Source organism: Galeopterus variegatus, unplaced genomic scaffold (genome assembly GCF_000696425.1).
Source record: "Galeopterus variegatus unplaced genomic scaffold, G_variegatus-3.0.2 Scaffold4496, whole genome shotgun sequence".
In the NCBI taxonomy this organism is placed as follows: Eukaryota; Metazoa; Chordata; class Mammalia; order Dermoptera; family Cynocephalidae; genus Galeopterus; species Galeopterus variegatus.
Window position 1 is genome coordinate 143,479 of NW_007730607.1, and position 15,113 is coordinate 158,591.

The following is a 15,113-nucleotide window of genomic DNA, read 5'->3' on the forward strand; positions in this document are numbered from 1 at the left end:
CTTTTTTCGTGTCCGGCAACGGGATCGCAACCCTCGGTGTTGCGCCCGCACCTCACTCAGCCAGTGAGCAGGAACCGGTCTGTATGTGGGATCCGAACCCTCGGTGGGAGCGCCGCTGCGCTCCCAAGCGGCGCACTGTAGCAGTGTGCCACCGGGCCGGCCCTGGACTTCTGTCCTCTTAACTGCTTGGAACCTCTTCAGTCCAAGGAACCAACACTGGAGCAGACAAATAATGGTGACTACAAGGCAAGTTCAAGTGTGCTGCCCCCTTAAACTCTCAGCCCAAACACGAGAGCCCCCAGGTGATGTAGGCACAGAACTAAGTCAGAAGGGAACCTCCCTTTGAGAAGAGCCATGGTACTCAGATGCCCCAACTTGGGATTCAGAGACAAGGTCCTTTCTTTATGGAATAAACCTCAGTTCGGCTGGGCTTACCACTACAACCTCTAGTGCCCAAGGAAGGTGAGGAACCACTAGGCTGGCCTTGGCCTTGCCCAAGCATCTTCCTAGACAACGTTCTCAGTGCAACAGTCAACAAGGTGTCCATGGCCCAGGCATCCCATCACATGCCCTATGTGCTCAGCCTGTCAACTGGGATAGCACCCATCACAGTACATCTATATATCCCCTTATTGTATGTATTAAGACACTGAGCTTCATTGTGACAAAAGGCCATACGGCCTGCAAAACCTAAAACATTTACTATCTGGCCTTTACAAAAAAAGTTTGCCAACTCCTGCTCTAGTGGATGGGCCCAGGTAAATCATCAAGTCCCAGCTGTTAGCTCTGTCTCTGTCTACCCCTTTCTCTCCTACCCAAGAAGGTATACCAGAAGTGAAAATCTACTCTAATTTATTTTTTAAGCCAAGCATTATTTCTAGTATAAAAATACTGTGGTTAGTAACTGAAATACACCTCACAAGTGATTGTGACCCACGGCAGGACACATCATAGTGGAGAACCAGCACCACCACACATTGCCGGCAGCCACTTCCCCACCCCCAGAAGAGGTCACCGACCTGGCAGCCAGCTCTTGAAAGGCCAAGGATATTGACCTCTAAACTGGACCTACGAAAAGCCCATCCCAGGAGGGCTAAGTCACCATGCCCTGCTCTGTGACACCTGGCCCCCAGCAAATGGACATTCTGATCCACTTCCAGAGCCACCACTAGCCCTTATGGTGCCTTCTGGTAATTAGAAAGAGGAACTCCTTCCTTATACTGTTGGAAACTTAAAATAATATTTTGCTTTTGTTCCGATAAAATTCTTGACTGACATCTGCTGGAGAGTTGTAATAAACACACGCAGCTATGGTGTCTATAACATGAACCTGGCACCCTCCCTTAGATCTGGTAAAGTTCCTCACTGCACAACCTGCGTAAGTGTACGCATCTGCCCTCTTCACCTCTGCTTGCCAGGATTCAAGGACCCCTCATCCACCTCCTTGTCGTATTGGGTCCTAATGTCATCTATGCAGCCGTTGTCTCCAAATCCTCCCCATTCCGTGTTGATGCACATCTTTCCTTTGTCCCCTTCCACCAGCTCAATGTTCCTCATCTCCTCCATGTAGCACATGTTGCTGCCCGTTCCTGGAAGGAATCATGAAGGAACTTTAGTCTTCAGAGACACCACCAGGTCCCAGAGAGGCAGCGGAGTGCAGTGAATAAGAACTCAGGCTTGGAGCCCAACACAACTGGGTGCGATTCCAGCTTTACACTCAGAGCTGGCTGACCTTAGGCAAATACCTCATCTTTCACAGGCTCATTTTCTTCATCTGGACAAAGGAAATAATGCACGCCTTGTGGATTTGTTATAAAGAAAAAAATGAGGTGATATTTGTTAGTTTCCTCCACGTGGTGGGTATTCGATAAATGATACCCACAAACATCATCATTATCGTTAAGCTAGAGGCACACAAAGCTCCCAAGTAGTCAAAGAATTAGAAGTCAGAGCTGGAAGGGACCACAAGGAATCATCTAGTCTTGGATAAGCAAATGCCTGGCATCTGTGAGCCACCGTCTTCTCCCTCGCCCACGACCTGGCCTCTATTCTCAACACAGCAGTGTAGGCAGCGACTATGTTCAATCAAAGAGGCCTCACCTCTTTTCCAAGATCTACCTCAACTCCTCCCACAGAAGAGGAAACTCAAGTCGAACAGAATAAGCAACCTGCCCAAGGTCACAAAGTGGGTAAGAGTTACAGTGTCATGAAACCTCTTACCTGGCACTGAAGATATCTCAATATACCCCCATCTCCTTGTTCCAGCTACTACTCATATTCAGGAAGCCCAGACAATCAACTGGAACAACTTTCCCAGATTCTCTCATTACCTAACCTGTGCCTGGAATGTCCTAGGTCCCCACCCCCTCTGCTCAGATCCCACCCATCCCCCCACCGTTTAGAGATCATCCCCCCGGAATCTATTCTTGGCCTTAATCACTGCCAGACATCTCCCAAAGACCCCTGAAATGCCTGTATCACTCAGGACACTCCCTTCCCCTCTCCTAAGTTTCTTTCCAACTCTTCCCCTTCTGTGTGTCATGAGAGCCAGAAGAATTCAGAGGAAGAGGAGGTACACACTGGAGCCAGAGTGAAAACCTAGCTCCCTCAGTCCCACACCGACATGACCCAGTTGTGTTCTTCTTCCTCCCAAGACAATCTGCCCCAGTGCCCTAATTTGAAAATCCCTTCCTTCTATGTCATTCTCCTTCCTCAACAGAAAGGGTGACCTTGACTTAGAACCCTTATTGGAGAAAGATAGTAAGTAAAGATTTAGGAATTAGGTGACCTGGAATCCCAATCTTAACTTCATCTCCACCTTGAACAGAACTTCTGTTTAATGGAACAATGACTCCCCCACCCCCCACATCCCTGTCCCTTACTGTATTAAATGGGAACCTCCAAAAGATCAAATAGGATTAGGCCAATGGGCTATGCCTGACCACGTACCTGCAATCAGGCCAATCTCACAATTAGGATCTTCATAGCCACAGGTCATCATAGTTCCCACCGTGTCATTCACAACTGCAACTATGTCCAGGTCAAACTCCTGCAAAGGAAGCAGCTCTACTGTAAGTAGAATGTGCAAGTCAAAGAGGCATATCAGCCCAAGGCGGGCAGAGACCAGAGTCACAGGGACTGGGCGCAGGATGACAGAGCAGAGGGGCCTGGGGAAAGGGAGCAAGGCCAGGCATGAGCCTCAACACCATATCCTACATTTCTCCTCTTGATGGCTTCCCTGAGCATGTCCACCACGTCCTCCCCTTCACAGTCGGTGGCCTTGAAGCCTTTCGTCCATTCTATGAGTGTTCCCTGAGAGAGAGAAGGGGAAATCCATTTGAGCAATGGTTTGCTGGGACCACTGCACTACCTCAGCAGCAAATGGATACATGGCACTATGGCCGATTGCTCGTCAGGCCCATGTACTTTTGGCCATACTTCCACCTCTGCAGCCCTAACACTGGGCACAGAAGCATCACAGAGCACGATGCTCAGACAAGGTCTACTGCTGAGTGGACTCATTGCAGCAATTCATAGTCAAGGGTCAAATCATGCTCTCTGCCATGACTGCACAGAATAAAGGCCTTGGATCATAGTGATCCTGCCTCTAATTTAGCCAAGGACAGATTAACATATGATCAAAGGTAAAGCTACAAATGTTCATCAAAGCATCATTCCACAACAAAAAACTAGAGGCATCCTATAATTCCAACAATATGGATCCATCTATATACATTGATATAGGAAATGTTATAAAAAATCCATTAAAAATCATGCTGTAAGGAAATGTTGGATGTTAGAAAAAGACGTTCACCATACACTGCTAAGTGTATTAAGCAAATACACTTAGGTGTATTAAACAAATACGGATCCTGTTTTTATTTTAAAAATCACACACACAAACACACACACCCTCAAGCTGGAAAAAGTTCTGGAACAATATATACATCAAGGGGGTTGACAATGGTTCTCTCTGTGTGCAAAGATTATGGGTGCCCTTTAGTCTCTCCTTTTTATCTGCCTATATTTTTAATTTTTGCAAATTAACATGCATAATTTTTCGTAATACAGAGAAAATAGTATTTTTAATTTTTAAGAGGAAGCCCAAGGTTACACTGTTAGCCTGAGGCAGAAGTTGGTCTAGCCCAGACTCCATGGCCTGGAAATCTGAGGGTGAGGTGAGGGCAGGCAGAAGTGGGGTGTCCAGGCCAGGAGAACCCCTGGGACAGGAGAGGCAGAAATACACTTAGGTGTATTAAACAAATACGGATCCTGTTTTTATTTTAAAAATCACACACACACACACACACACACACACCCTCAAGCTGGAAAAAGTTCTGGAACAATATATACATCAAGGGAGTTGACAATGGTTCTCTCTGTGTGCAAGATTATGGGTGCCCTTTAGTCTCTCCTTTTTATCTGCCTGTATTTTTAATTTTTGCAAATTAACATGCATAATTTTTCATAATACAGAGAAAATAGTATTTTTAATTTTTAAGAGGAAGCCCAAGGTTACACTGTTAGCCTGAGGCAGAAGTTGGTCTAGCCCCAGACTCCATGGCCTGGAAATCTGAGGGTGACGTGAGGGCAGGCAGAAGTGGGGTGTCCAGGCCAGGAGAACCCCTGGGACAGGAGAGGCAGACAGCAAACCTGACAGCAGTGCCCCCAGCCCTGTGGCTGGATGCCACCTACTCTGAGGCCCTCAGCCAGCAAGCCCCAGTCTCTCTCCTTCTCTACACAGTCCTTGGAAAACTGTGCCCCCTTTCTCCTCTCCTAGCTGATATATGTGGAACATTAGAGAGGCAGCCCCAACTGAAAAACCTTTTTTTCTTATAAATTGGCAATTACACAAAAATTTTTTTTAAAATTCGTTAAGCTCTCTTTTTTCTCCCAGCTGTCACTGGCTTTGCTTCCAGCTGTCCATGGGTCTCCTCTCCCTCTTGTGTCTTCATGAGCCTATCAGAACTGCTGGGGGCCCGGGGCCCGGAGCCCTGCGTCCTGGCTTAAGGGAGCAGCAGTGTCCTGGCGCTCGCAGGTCGTTCAGTACCATAGACAGCTGCGCACGGCTCCTCTCCCCCACCGTGTATTAATTTTTAATTGCGGCAGTAATACAGGAAAGCATTACTCTTGTAAAAAGTTAAAATATTATATAACTGCTACATTCCTTGTCTGAGCAAAATATTCCTCGAATATAATTGCACAGAAATTTTTTTAAATCCATGAAACACACCTATAAAATAAGGATTATTTTTATCCCCATTTTCCAAATGAGGAAACCAAGGCACAGAGAGGTTATGTAACTTGCCCAAGGACACACAGCCAGTAAGTGGAGAAGCCAAGGCAACCTGGCTCCAGAGCCTGTGCTCTTAACCGTTGCTCTCTGCTGCCTCCCAAGTAGGTTAGGCAATATCCTTGATGCACTAAGAACAGTGTCTGGCACAGAACAAGCATTATGTATATGGCTGTCAAATAAAAATCAAGTATTCATTGCATATGATTGCTACACCATAGTTTATTTAGTTACTCTCCATTACCAGACATTTGGGTTTTTCTAAGTCTTCATTATTGGCTTGGAGCTGTAGTGAACATCCTCATTCATTTCTCCCTGGGCACGTGTGTGAGAAGTAGATGTGCTGGCTCTTAGGACGTGCATTTTTAATTTTGAGATCTCCAGCCATGTTGCCAGATGATTCCGCCTTCTGAAACCCTTTCACTGCGTTCTCTGAGTGAGTGGGTGGGGAAGGGTAGGTTGCTGAAGCGTGTGCTTTGATGGTGCCCTCGGAGCCCCAGACAGCTCCCTTCAATTCTGACTTTGCACCTGCTCATCACCTGAGACCCATGTGCCTCAATTTCCCCACATGAAAAAATGAAATAGAATAGAAAATAGAATGGGATGCCCATAATAAGGGCAAATATTATTTCTTGAGTTTGTGCTTTGATTATATACATGTGGATGTGCCGTGCATTAAGGCCAAAATGGTTCAAAAACACCAGCATCAAAAGCATGCCTCCCTCGGAGCCCCAGACAGCTCCCTTCAATTCTGACTTTGCACCTGCTCATCACCTGAGACCCATGTGCCTCAATTTCCCCACATGAAAAAATGAAATAGAATAGAAAATAGAATGGGATGCCCATAATAAGGGCAAATATTATTTCTTGAGTTTGTGCTTTGATTATATACATGTGGATGTGCCGTGCATTACAGCCAAAATGGTTCAAAAACACCAGCATCAAAAGCATGCCTCCTGGGCACCAGGTCCTGGTCCCTGAGAGGGTGGCATGCAAGACCAGGGACTCTGCAGGCTGGTGTCCTGGGCTGGAACCTTCACCACCATTTACTTACAGGTGTGGCAACCTGGGCAACTCACCTAACCTCTCTGTGCCTCCATTTTTCTCAATTACAAAATGATGATTAAAGACAGTGTGTAGCCTTAAACGGAAGGAAATTCTGACACATGCTACAACACGGATGAACCTTGAGGGCACTATGCAAGTGAAATAAGCCAGACACAAAAGGACAAATACTGTATGATTCTACTTATGTGAGATACCTACAGTTGTCAAATTCATAGAGGCAGAGAGTAGAGTGGGGATTGCCAGGGGTTGGGGGAAGGGAAGATGGGGAATCGGTGTTTAATGGGTACAGAGTTTTAGTTGGGGAGATGAAAAAGTTCAGGAGATGGAAGGTGGTAACAGTAGCACAACAATGTGAGTTACTTAATGCCTCTGAACTGTACGCTTAAAAATGGTTACAGTGGTTAATTTTATGTTATGTATATTTTACCACAAAAAAAACCAGTTAAAAAAAACAGGGTATACCTCATGGGGACGTTGGGTGGATTAAACAAAATCTTTATGTGTTGCTTTTTTTATTATTATTATTGTTATGAGCTTTCTGATTAATCTGCTGTTCTGGCCAGGGTTCTCCTTGTGGTATTCTGGAAGTGGTATTCTGCTTTATGTCACTCTGGTAAGGTCCACTTCACAAGTTGGTGAGTCAGTCTGCAAAGCCAAGGCCAGGGGTTGCAGAGACTGTACCACGACGATGCTACCTGAGCCCCCAGGTGACAGTGCACCCCCGCCTCACCACCACCCGAGATTATCTTGGCCTTGTCCACACTGAATTTCTACTATATTCAGCCTCAAGAGTTCATGATGATACTGAGATTTGAGCGCTCGCTCTGTGCCAGGCACCATGCTGTGCATTTTATACACCTTAGCTCATTTAGTCCTCACAATTATCCTAATAAGGTAGATGCTGTTATCTCCATTTTTACTGAGACTTAGAGAAGTTAAACAGTCTGCTCCATGCTGTGCATTTTATACACCTTAGCTCATTTAGTCCTCACAATTATCCTAATAAGGTAGGTGCTGTTATCTCCATTTTTACTGAGACTTAGAGAAGTTAAACAGTCTGCTCAAGGTTATTGGGGTAGGAAGCAGTACCAGCAGGGCTGCAACCCAGGCAACCCGTGACCTCAGAGCTCCTGACCATTGTGGTTCCCTGCCTTGCAAGAGACACTGGGCCTGTCCCTGCAAGGAGGCTGCCTGTTTAGGGGCTGCACTGTGTGGGAACTGGCAGAAATGCAACCTGTCTCCCTCCATCTGCAGCACAGACAGCTCTGCCCCAGCCTCACCCAAAGGCCCACCCTCACCCAACCCCCATCAGCTCCAGGCTGGGACCCCCCTGACTCAGTGGAACTCTGGGTGAGTCTCAGAAAGCGTCCAGTGCCTATTTGTCTCTAAGCGTTACCTCTTCGTTAAGCCGGTTTACCAGAAATGCTATGTGCCTGGCCTACACAAGTCTCGGCTTCCCAATAAAAGACCCTCACTCATCACACGTAAAAGTGACCCTGGGTGCAGTGTTTTTATCCAAGAATTCTAAGAAAGACCTTGTGATAAAGGTTTTTAAGTTATTATGAGTTATCTATTGAAATGACTCTGATGTCCTTCAACGTCAACTAAATAAGTGTCCACGTGATAAATTCCTTCTGAGATACTAATATCAGGAAAGAAGTGCACTTCTTCTGTGCACTGGTAAGCTTTCTTTCATCAGGTAACCGGAACCCTACAACCTACCGTTTCCATGTTTACCTTGGCTGCCCGGGAATACACAGATTCTATTACTGCCCAATGGTTATAAGTGGCCTTAACTGGTCATTACCTCTCTCTCTCCCTAATATGATTTGACCTCTCTCTGTCTCTCTCTCTCTTTTCTTTTTTTCGGTGGCTGGCTGGCATGGGGATCTGAACCACGTCCGCACTCTAACCAACTGAGCCAATCGTCCAGCCTTGAGCTCTCTCTTAGCAGTGTTATGCCTGTATCCCTTTATTGCATACTACTCTAAATCCTTTTGTAAACTTCAATCCAAAAAATATTGAGAAATGGAACATAATAGAAAACATTAAATGGTTAGAATTCTCTATCATGTTTCCCCAGCTGCCCTGAACCTGAGACCCCTAAATAAAATGAGCAGTGACTCAGAGGTACTTCGAGATGCTCCTGGTGGAGGAAGGAAGCCCACTGGGCTGGCTGTGAACCTGGTGGGCTGTCTTACCTTGTCAATGCTCTTCTGCCTGCAGGGAAATGAGAACGTGAAGCCAAGAGGCAGGCGGGCTCCCTTGAGGCCCATGTAGTCCAGGAAGTCGGCGATGCACTGCACAATGTGGTCAAACAGCTGCAGGGAGAGAGGGCATTCACACGGGGCCATTGTTGATACGGGGTGGCACAAAACCCCGCCTGGCACTTACCTCCTCTCCAGTGCCCTGCATGATCTCCAGGGGGATGGCGAAGATCTTGTTGTACATTCGCACTGACTTCCTTCCACTTCTGATCTTCACCAGGAGGACCCGGAAGTTTGTTCCCCCCAGATCCAGGGCAAGGAACTTTCCTTTCTCTGTGGTGAAGAAAGCGGGGGCTGCATCCCACCAGCACACACCAAGCAGAGACTCATATCGGGGCATTGAGAGAAAAGGAGATGCTGAAGCCCAGAAGACCCAGAGCCTGCCCTCCTGGGACTCACAGATGAAAGGGGCATGACCATCACCATGCACAGCGTCAGGGCACCTTGCACCTGTCTGGAGCTGAAGCCCAGAAGACCCAGAGCCTGCCCTCCTGGGACTCACAGATGAAAGGGGCATGACCGTCACCATGCACAGCGTCAGGGCACCTCGCACCTGTCTGGGGCTAGACTGCTTTCTTTGGCCTCCACTTCTCCGGTAGCAAAGGCCCGGGCACCACCCACTATCACTGGTGAGGTGCTGTGAAAAGAGCCCTGGACTGAAGTCAAGGGACCTGGGGGTTCTGAGAAATGGCTTTTTATCTTGAGCAAGTGAGGCCAGGTTCCGTCTTTCCATATCTGCAAAGGAAGGAGGTTGGGCCTCCGAAGGCTCTTCCAGCTCTAAACTCCATTGGCTGACAGCCTTCTAGGGAGTCCCAAGTAACCATGTTAAGGTGTGGAGCATCTGGTAAAGGACATGTGTGGTACTTGTACTCAAGGGGCCTCCGAGAGTGAATCCGGGCCAGGCTACCCTGACGGCAAGAGACTCGGGAGGCTGTTTCTGTCCTGTCCGCACAGCCCAGAGCAATTGTTCATCACAAGCATGAAGTGATTTTTCCTGACTCCACTTCCCCAGATCCCCACACCCCCACCTGACTAATGAGAAACAGATCAAGTCCTGCCTCCATGGTACCCTACGGGGCCACCAAACACAGTGCTTCTCATTTGTCCCATGTCCCATCAGAGTTGCTGTAACCCTCCACCTGTCTCCACCTCACTCACTCCATTCTAGCCACCCGGGTCTTTTTGCTGTTCCTGGGTTTGCCAACGACATCACTCCCAGCCGTCTCTCTGACCCCTATCCTGCCCTGGTTTTCTTCCCGGCACCTGTTGTGTCCTGACATCTCGTACAGCATTTGTTTGTTCACTGTCCACCAGCCCAACAGACTGTGAGCCCTGCAAGGACAGGGACTGTGTCTCGCTGCTCTCCCACCCTGCCTAGGAGGAGCCTGACACAGAGTAGGTGCTTAATGAAACTTTGAAGGCAGAAGGATTAAAGAAATGAAAAAGATGAATAATTGAATGATATCTTTTACTGTTCTTAGTTTTTTCCCCCAAATAAACTGAAAGGATATTGGCTCTAGACAAGATCTTTGTTGTTAAGAGATTCACAGTGGGACCCTGAGCAGGTCACCTAACCTCTCTGAGTCTCAGTTTTTGCATCCATAAAATGGGAACCATTCCCTCTTTAGGTGACATACAAAGTGGTTACAAGAATAAACTGAAATTAAAGGTTCAAAAGCAAATTATAAGAGGTAAAGCATTTTAATAAGGTCGTTATTTCTGGAAGAGGCTTATGAGATTCACAGAGGTAAAATAACTTGTCTGAAGAACAGACTCCTTGGCTGGCTGGGTGGCTCAGTTCATTAGAGCTCGGTGTTATAACACCAAAGTCAAAGGGTTTGGATCCCCATACTGGCCAGCTGCCAAAAACAAAAAAATGACTCCACTATTTAGTGGCTTCTTTCAGCTGAGTACACAGAACCAGGAGAAGCGTGAAGGGTTGGAAGAGTCAGGGGCAGAAAGTGATGAGAGGAGAGAGGAAGGAGCCAGCCCCAGAAGAGAACAGCCAGAGAAGTGGGCAGGACAAGCCCAGACAACCCCAGGATCTGGATGGAAGCTCTTGGGGACAGGATTTAGGTCTTCAGTTTGCTCACAGTATAGGGTACACTCATGACCTCACCCACGTGCACTCATGCACACGCACAAAACCTAACTTAGCATCTCGCTGCAAATGCCTGGGTTAACGAAATTTAGAAGGAGTACTAACCTTCCATCCTACTCCCCTCCCTCCATTACAGACATGAATCCAAGGCTCTAAAAACCAGAATCCTAACTGGCTTTAAGGAGGCTTGATGGGAGCCCACCTGTGCCATCGGGCATCCCGCACACGTAGGTGGCCAGCATCTTGACCGTGGCCAGCGGGTGCGTCTTCCTCTTCAGCCCGTACTCGAGCTCAGCCCGCATCTTGTGCTGCACGCCCACAAGTTGCTCATGGGCCAGCCCAAACAAAGCCAGCACCTCGTCAATCTGCTTCCGCTGGGCCTGCACGCGGGAGGCCACCGCAGTCACCATGGCAGCCCCCTTGGTGCTGCCACTCTCCGACAAGAGGAAGCGGACGTCACAGTTTGGGACCAGTTTCCTCACCACCTTGTGCAGGCGTTTGGGGTACCTTAAGACAGGAGCGATGGTAAAATATTGAACGATCATAAAGGCCAGGCTCGGCTGATAGGAACAGATGCAGGTGTGGTGATGGAACGGGTCCTGCTGGGCCAGGGCTCACCCCTTTAGCTGCCGGATGATAGGGAGGGCAGAGGTGATAGTGGGGAGGGACTAGGACAGCAGGGGCAGAGGAAGGGGTGCTCACGAGGCTCAGGGAAGTGCCTATTTTACCAACTAATATTTCAACCAGGAGGACATGTCCACACGTGACATACTGACTGAGCATTATCTCTGTCCAAAGGGGAAGGATTTCTTTCTCGGCTCTTTCCAGGGTGTACCACCTGACTCCCAATACCACCTCTGTTAGCCAAAGGGGCTTTCTTTCTCCTTCCCTCTGGGAAACTCTCATTCCCCTGTGTCTTCCTACCAGGATCCTTCGTGTGAACTTGGCAACCTCTGCCACACCTATTTTTAGAGGTGCATCTTACTTTCCAATCTTACCACATGGTGGGTATGTAATACGTAATAAATAGGTAGATGAATTGATGGATGGATGGATGGGCATATGGATGGATGAACGGATGGATGGATGGATAGGTACATGGGTGGGTGGATGGCCTTCCTAATAAGAAAATTGGCTTTAGCAGAATATTTCTTTAAGAGTGATCTCCAAAAGCAACCCGCTGCTAGGTGAATGTGGGCTATGGACCCACCTTTCCCTTGTAATCTCAGTGCCAATGGGAGGTGGTTGGGTCCAGCTGCCCAGAGAAGTAGCGTAGTCCAGAGAGAATACTGGGCTCTGGCCCAGGAAGGCTTGTATGGGGCAGGGGGCTAGTAGGCGGCACTCACTGAGGGTGTATCTTGTAGAGTGTGCCATCCATGCCCACCGTGGTCCGGAGCCGAGCCAGCTTCTTGTTCTCTCGGAGGCGCGTCAGGATGGCTGCCAGGGCCGCTGCACAGAGGTTGGCCGAGCGGAAGGAGACAATGGTGCAGACGTGCTGGACAGCGATGCAGTCAGCCTCGGATGGCTCCAGGCCCAGGTCCATCAGGATCTCTCTTGTATTGGCAAGGCCTTCTTTATACCTGACCAGGGGACAGAGTGAGAGGACCACACTTCTGCATCCCATGGGTATCCTCCTGGGGAAACCAGCTTTCCCCCTCTCAGGATTGTGAAAACAAAAAGGCTGGCACATAGTAAAATAATAACAACAATATTAACATGGATGAAAGCAGCCGCCATTTATTGAGCACTCACTATGTGCCAGGTACTTGTCTAAGGATTTTACATGTATTAACTCATTTAATCCTCACAACAGTCCTAGAAGAAGTACCATCATTACCCTGTCTTACAGATGAGAGACATGAGGCACAGAGTAATTGGTTCATGGTCACACAGCTCAGAAGTGCTAGAGCCAGTACCTGAAGTTAAATACAGAGCAGTTAGATTATAAGCCCATACTTTTTTTTTTTTGACTGGTAAGGGGATCGCAACCCCCAGCACGGTGTCGTCCACACCACGCTCAGCCAGTGAGCGCACCGGCCATCCTTATATAGGATCCGAACCTGCGGCCTCGGTGCTACCAGCGCCACACTCTCCCGAGTGAGCCACAGGGCCAGCCCTACAAGCCCATACTTTTAACCACTCTGTGCCATGTTGCCTTTCACAGAAACTCTGTCCCTGCCGAGCTCTGCACAGACACAGACTCTGGGGGCCAATGCCACACTGCTGAGCTCAGAGTCTAAACTAATTACAAAGCTCAGNAGACTCTGGGGGCCAATGCCACACTGCTGAGCTCAGAGTCTAAACTAATTACAAAGCTCAGGGCAATGACTGAGGAGCAGGACCCCAAGTCAACTGGGGCCAGCAGCTCCCCATTCCAGAGACCTGTGTAATGCCTCAAATCACCAAAGCCAAAGCCAGCCCTGATGGGACCAGATGGAAAAGGCTCAGCTATAGCAAGAGTTCTTTACTTGGATTCCACACATGGGCTCTAAGAGATTCCAGGATGCCCTGATGTCCTAAGCAAAATTGTGTGTGAATGTGCATTTTGGAGGTAAAGGGTCCAGAACCTGAATCAAGTTCTTAAATGGGTCCGTGACCCTAAAAAAATCTACAAGTCACCACTTTAGAGAGGTAGAGGGCAGCAAATAGAAGGATAGGGTAGCCCTCTGACAGGAGAGTCCCTGGCTGATGAAAACAACAAGAATGTTGCACCTGAGTCAAGCAGAAATTGCTAAACCATCTGAAGCAGCGCAGGTCTGCAATCCTCCTGGTGAAGCAAAAAGACCTGGTCCCCATGTCGTTCCACCACCCTGAGCACACCACACCTTGGCCACCCACCCTAACCCTCTACAGAGTCAAGGCAGCAGGGACCTGCCAGCAGCTTACTTCTCCATGGCAGCCACGTGTCGTGTTTCAATCTTGCCCTTGGTATGCAGAGCAGAGGATTTCTCGCCGCCAAACAGGAGGCCAGCCTTGGCCATCTTCAGCAAGATGAGCCTAACAAGTTCCCCCAGGTACAGGCCGCTGATCATCTTCTCGAATCTGCAATTTGTGCACACGTCAGTGGAAGCTATGCCTTTGGTTACACAGCATCATTTCCCAAAGACCAGGAGCCGCACCCATGGTCAGGAACATGTGCAGCCAAGGTCTCAGTCCAGGCCCAGCTCAGCATGCCCTTGGGAGACCAGCATCCTTCACGAGCTGCACTATAAACTGAGAGGGCCGAGCTAGAGGAGACCTATGATTCCTTCCTGCTCTCAAAGCTCTGGATCCCAAGAATCTTTATCTCAGATCACTCCTGGCCACGGGGGTGCCAGTCTCATGTGGGCATAAGGAACTTCAACTTCACAGACTTCAGGTACTTTCCCAAGTTCACACAACCACGCCATGACAAATCCAAATTTCAGACTCAGACACTTCCGACTCCTACATCAAGCTTCTGTCCAAGAGAGAAAGATGCTGTGTCCATGAGACAGGCTCAAATGGCCCCAAAGAGGTTCTACAATAATGTGGATTGGACATCCCTCAAGGATAGGGTAGCCTTTGGAAAGGGTACCTACACCTTTACTCTGATGTACACACCAACAAACAATCACTAATTGTTTCCTGAAGTAAACCTATTAAATATAATTTTTATCCTTCAAACATAATAAGACACAAAATCAAGGACAATCTGTTCATATATAACCTTATATATTTCACTATAAAAAGTCTTAGAGCTTTGAAGAAATAGAAGGTAATAAAAAGAAATTTAGGTTGGATTTGGGGGAATGGAATTAAGTGAAACAGAAATAGGTGAAGATGATAAAGTCCCCAAAATGGACACCACGTCCTTGGGACATGACTGCTTGAGGTCACCAGTACAGAGCATTTGTGCTGGGGGCAGGTGCAGTCAGGGCAGCCATGTGCTTGGCAGGTGTGCAGTTCTGGTGTGGGAATGGCTTCTAGCAGGTGCCTACAATATTTATCCACCAGTGCGTCCTGCAAAATGGTTGATTCCAAGGCTGCAGCTGGGAAAGTGTGAGATGAGCCTAGAACATCCTTCTGTGCCAGAAAGTAAAGAAGTACAGAAAATACAGAAGTGCTTAAAGAGGGATAGGAACATGTCAAAAGGACACGGGAGCCAGCTTGGAGGGGCTTCCTTTGGCCAAATCTGACAAAATGCAAGTATTGAAATAGATAATGATAGAAAGAAATTAGAACCCATTAAATAAAAGAATTCATGAGTCCACACAAGTATAAATAAATGGAGAATACAAGAAAGCTCTTCCTTACAGTAACATCGCAACTAATAACCACAGAAGAAATGATGGGTTAGAAATCCATCATGCTAAAATGACTAAGTGAGAGCTTGACGAGGAACAGGGTGTTTACGGAGTCTCGA

The 15,113-nt window shown here is 47.8% G+C and overlaps 1 protein-coding gene across 1 annotated transcript in view; it reads right to left on the reverse strand.

Moving 5' to 3' along the window:
* HKDC1 (hexokinase domain containing 1) overlaps nt 1-15,113 on the reverse strand; it is a 51,646-nt gene that overhangs the window by 10,416 nt on the left and 26,117 nt on the right. Inside the window, exons 8-15 of the mRNA XM_008587686.1 lie at nt 13,616-13,771; nt 12,076-12,309; nt 10,932-11,236; nt 8,756-8,901; nt 8,563-8,682; nt 3,217-3,312; nt 2,950-3,049; nt 1,406-1,589 (exon numbers count right to left, since the gene is read on the reverse strand). Coding sequence (XP_008585908.1) covers nt 1,406-1,589; nt 2,950-3,049; nt 3,217-3,312; nt 8,563-8,682; nt 8,756-8,901; nt 10,932-11,236; nt 12,076-12,309; nt 13,616-13,771 — 1,341 coding nt within the window. The remainder of the gene's footprint in view (nt 1-1,405; nt 1,590-2,949; nt 3,050-3,216; nt 3,313-8,562; nt 8,683-8,755; nt 8,902-10,931; nt 11,237-12,075; nt 12,310-13,615; nt 13,772-15,113) is intronic.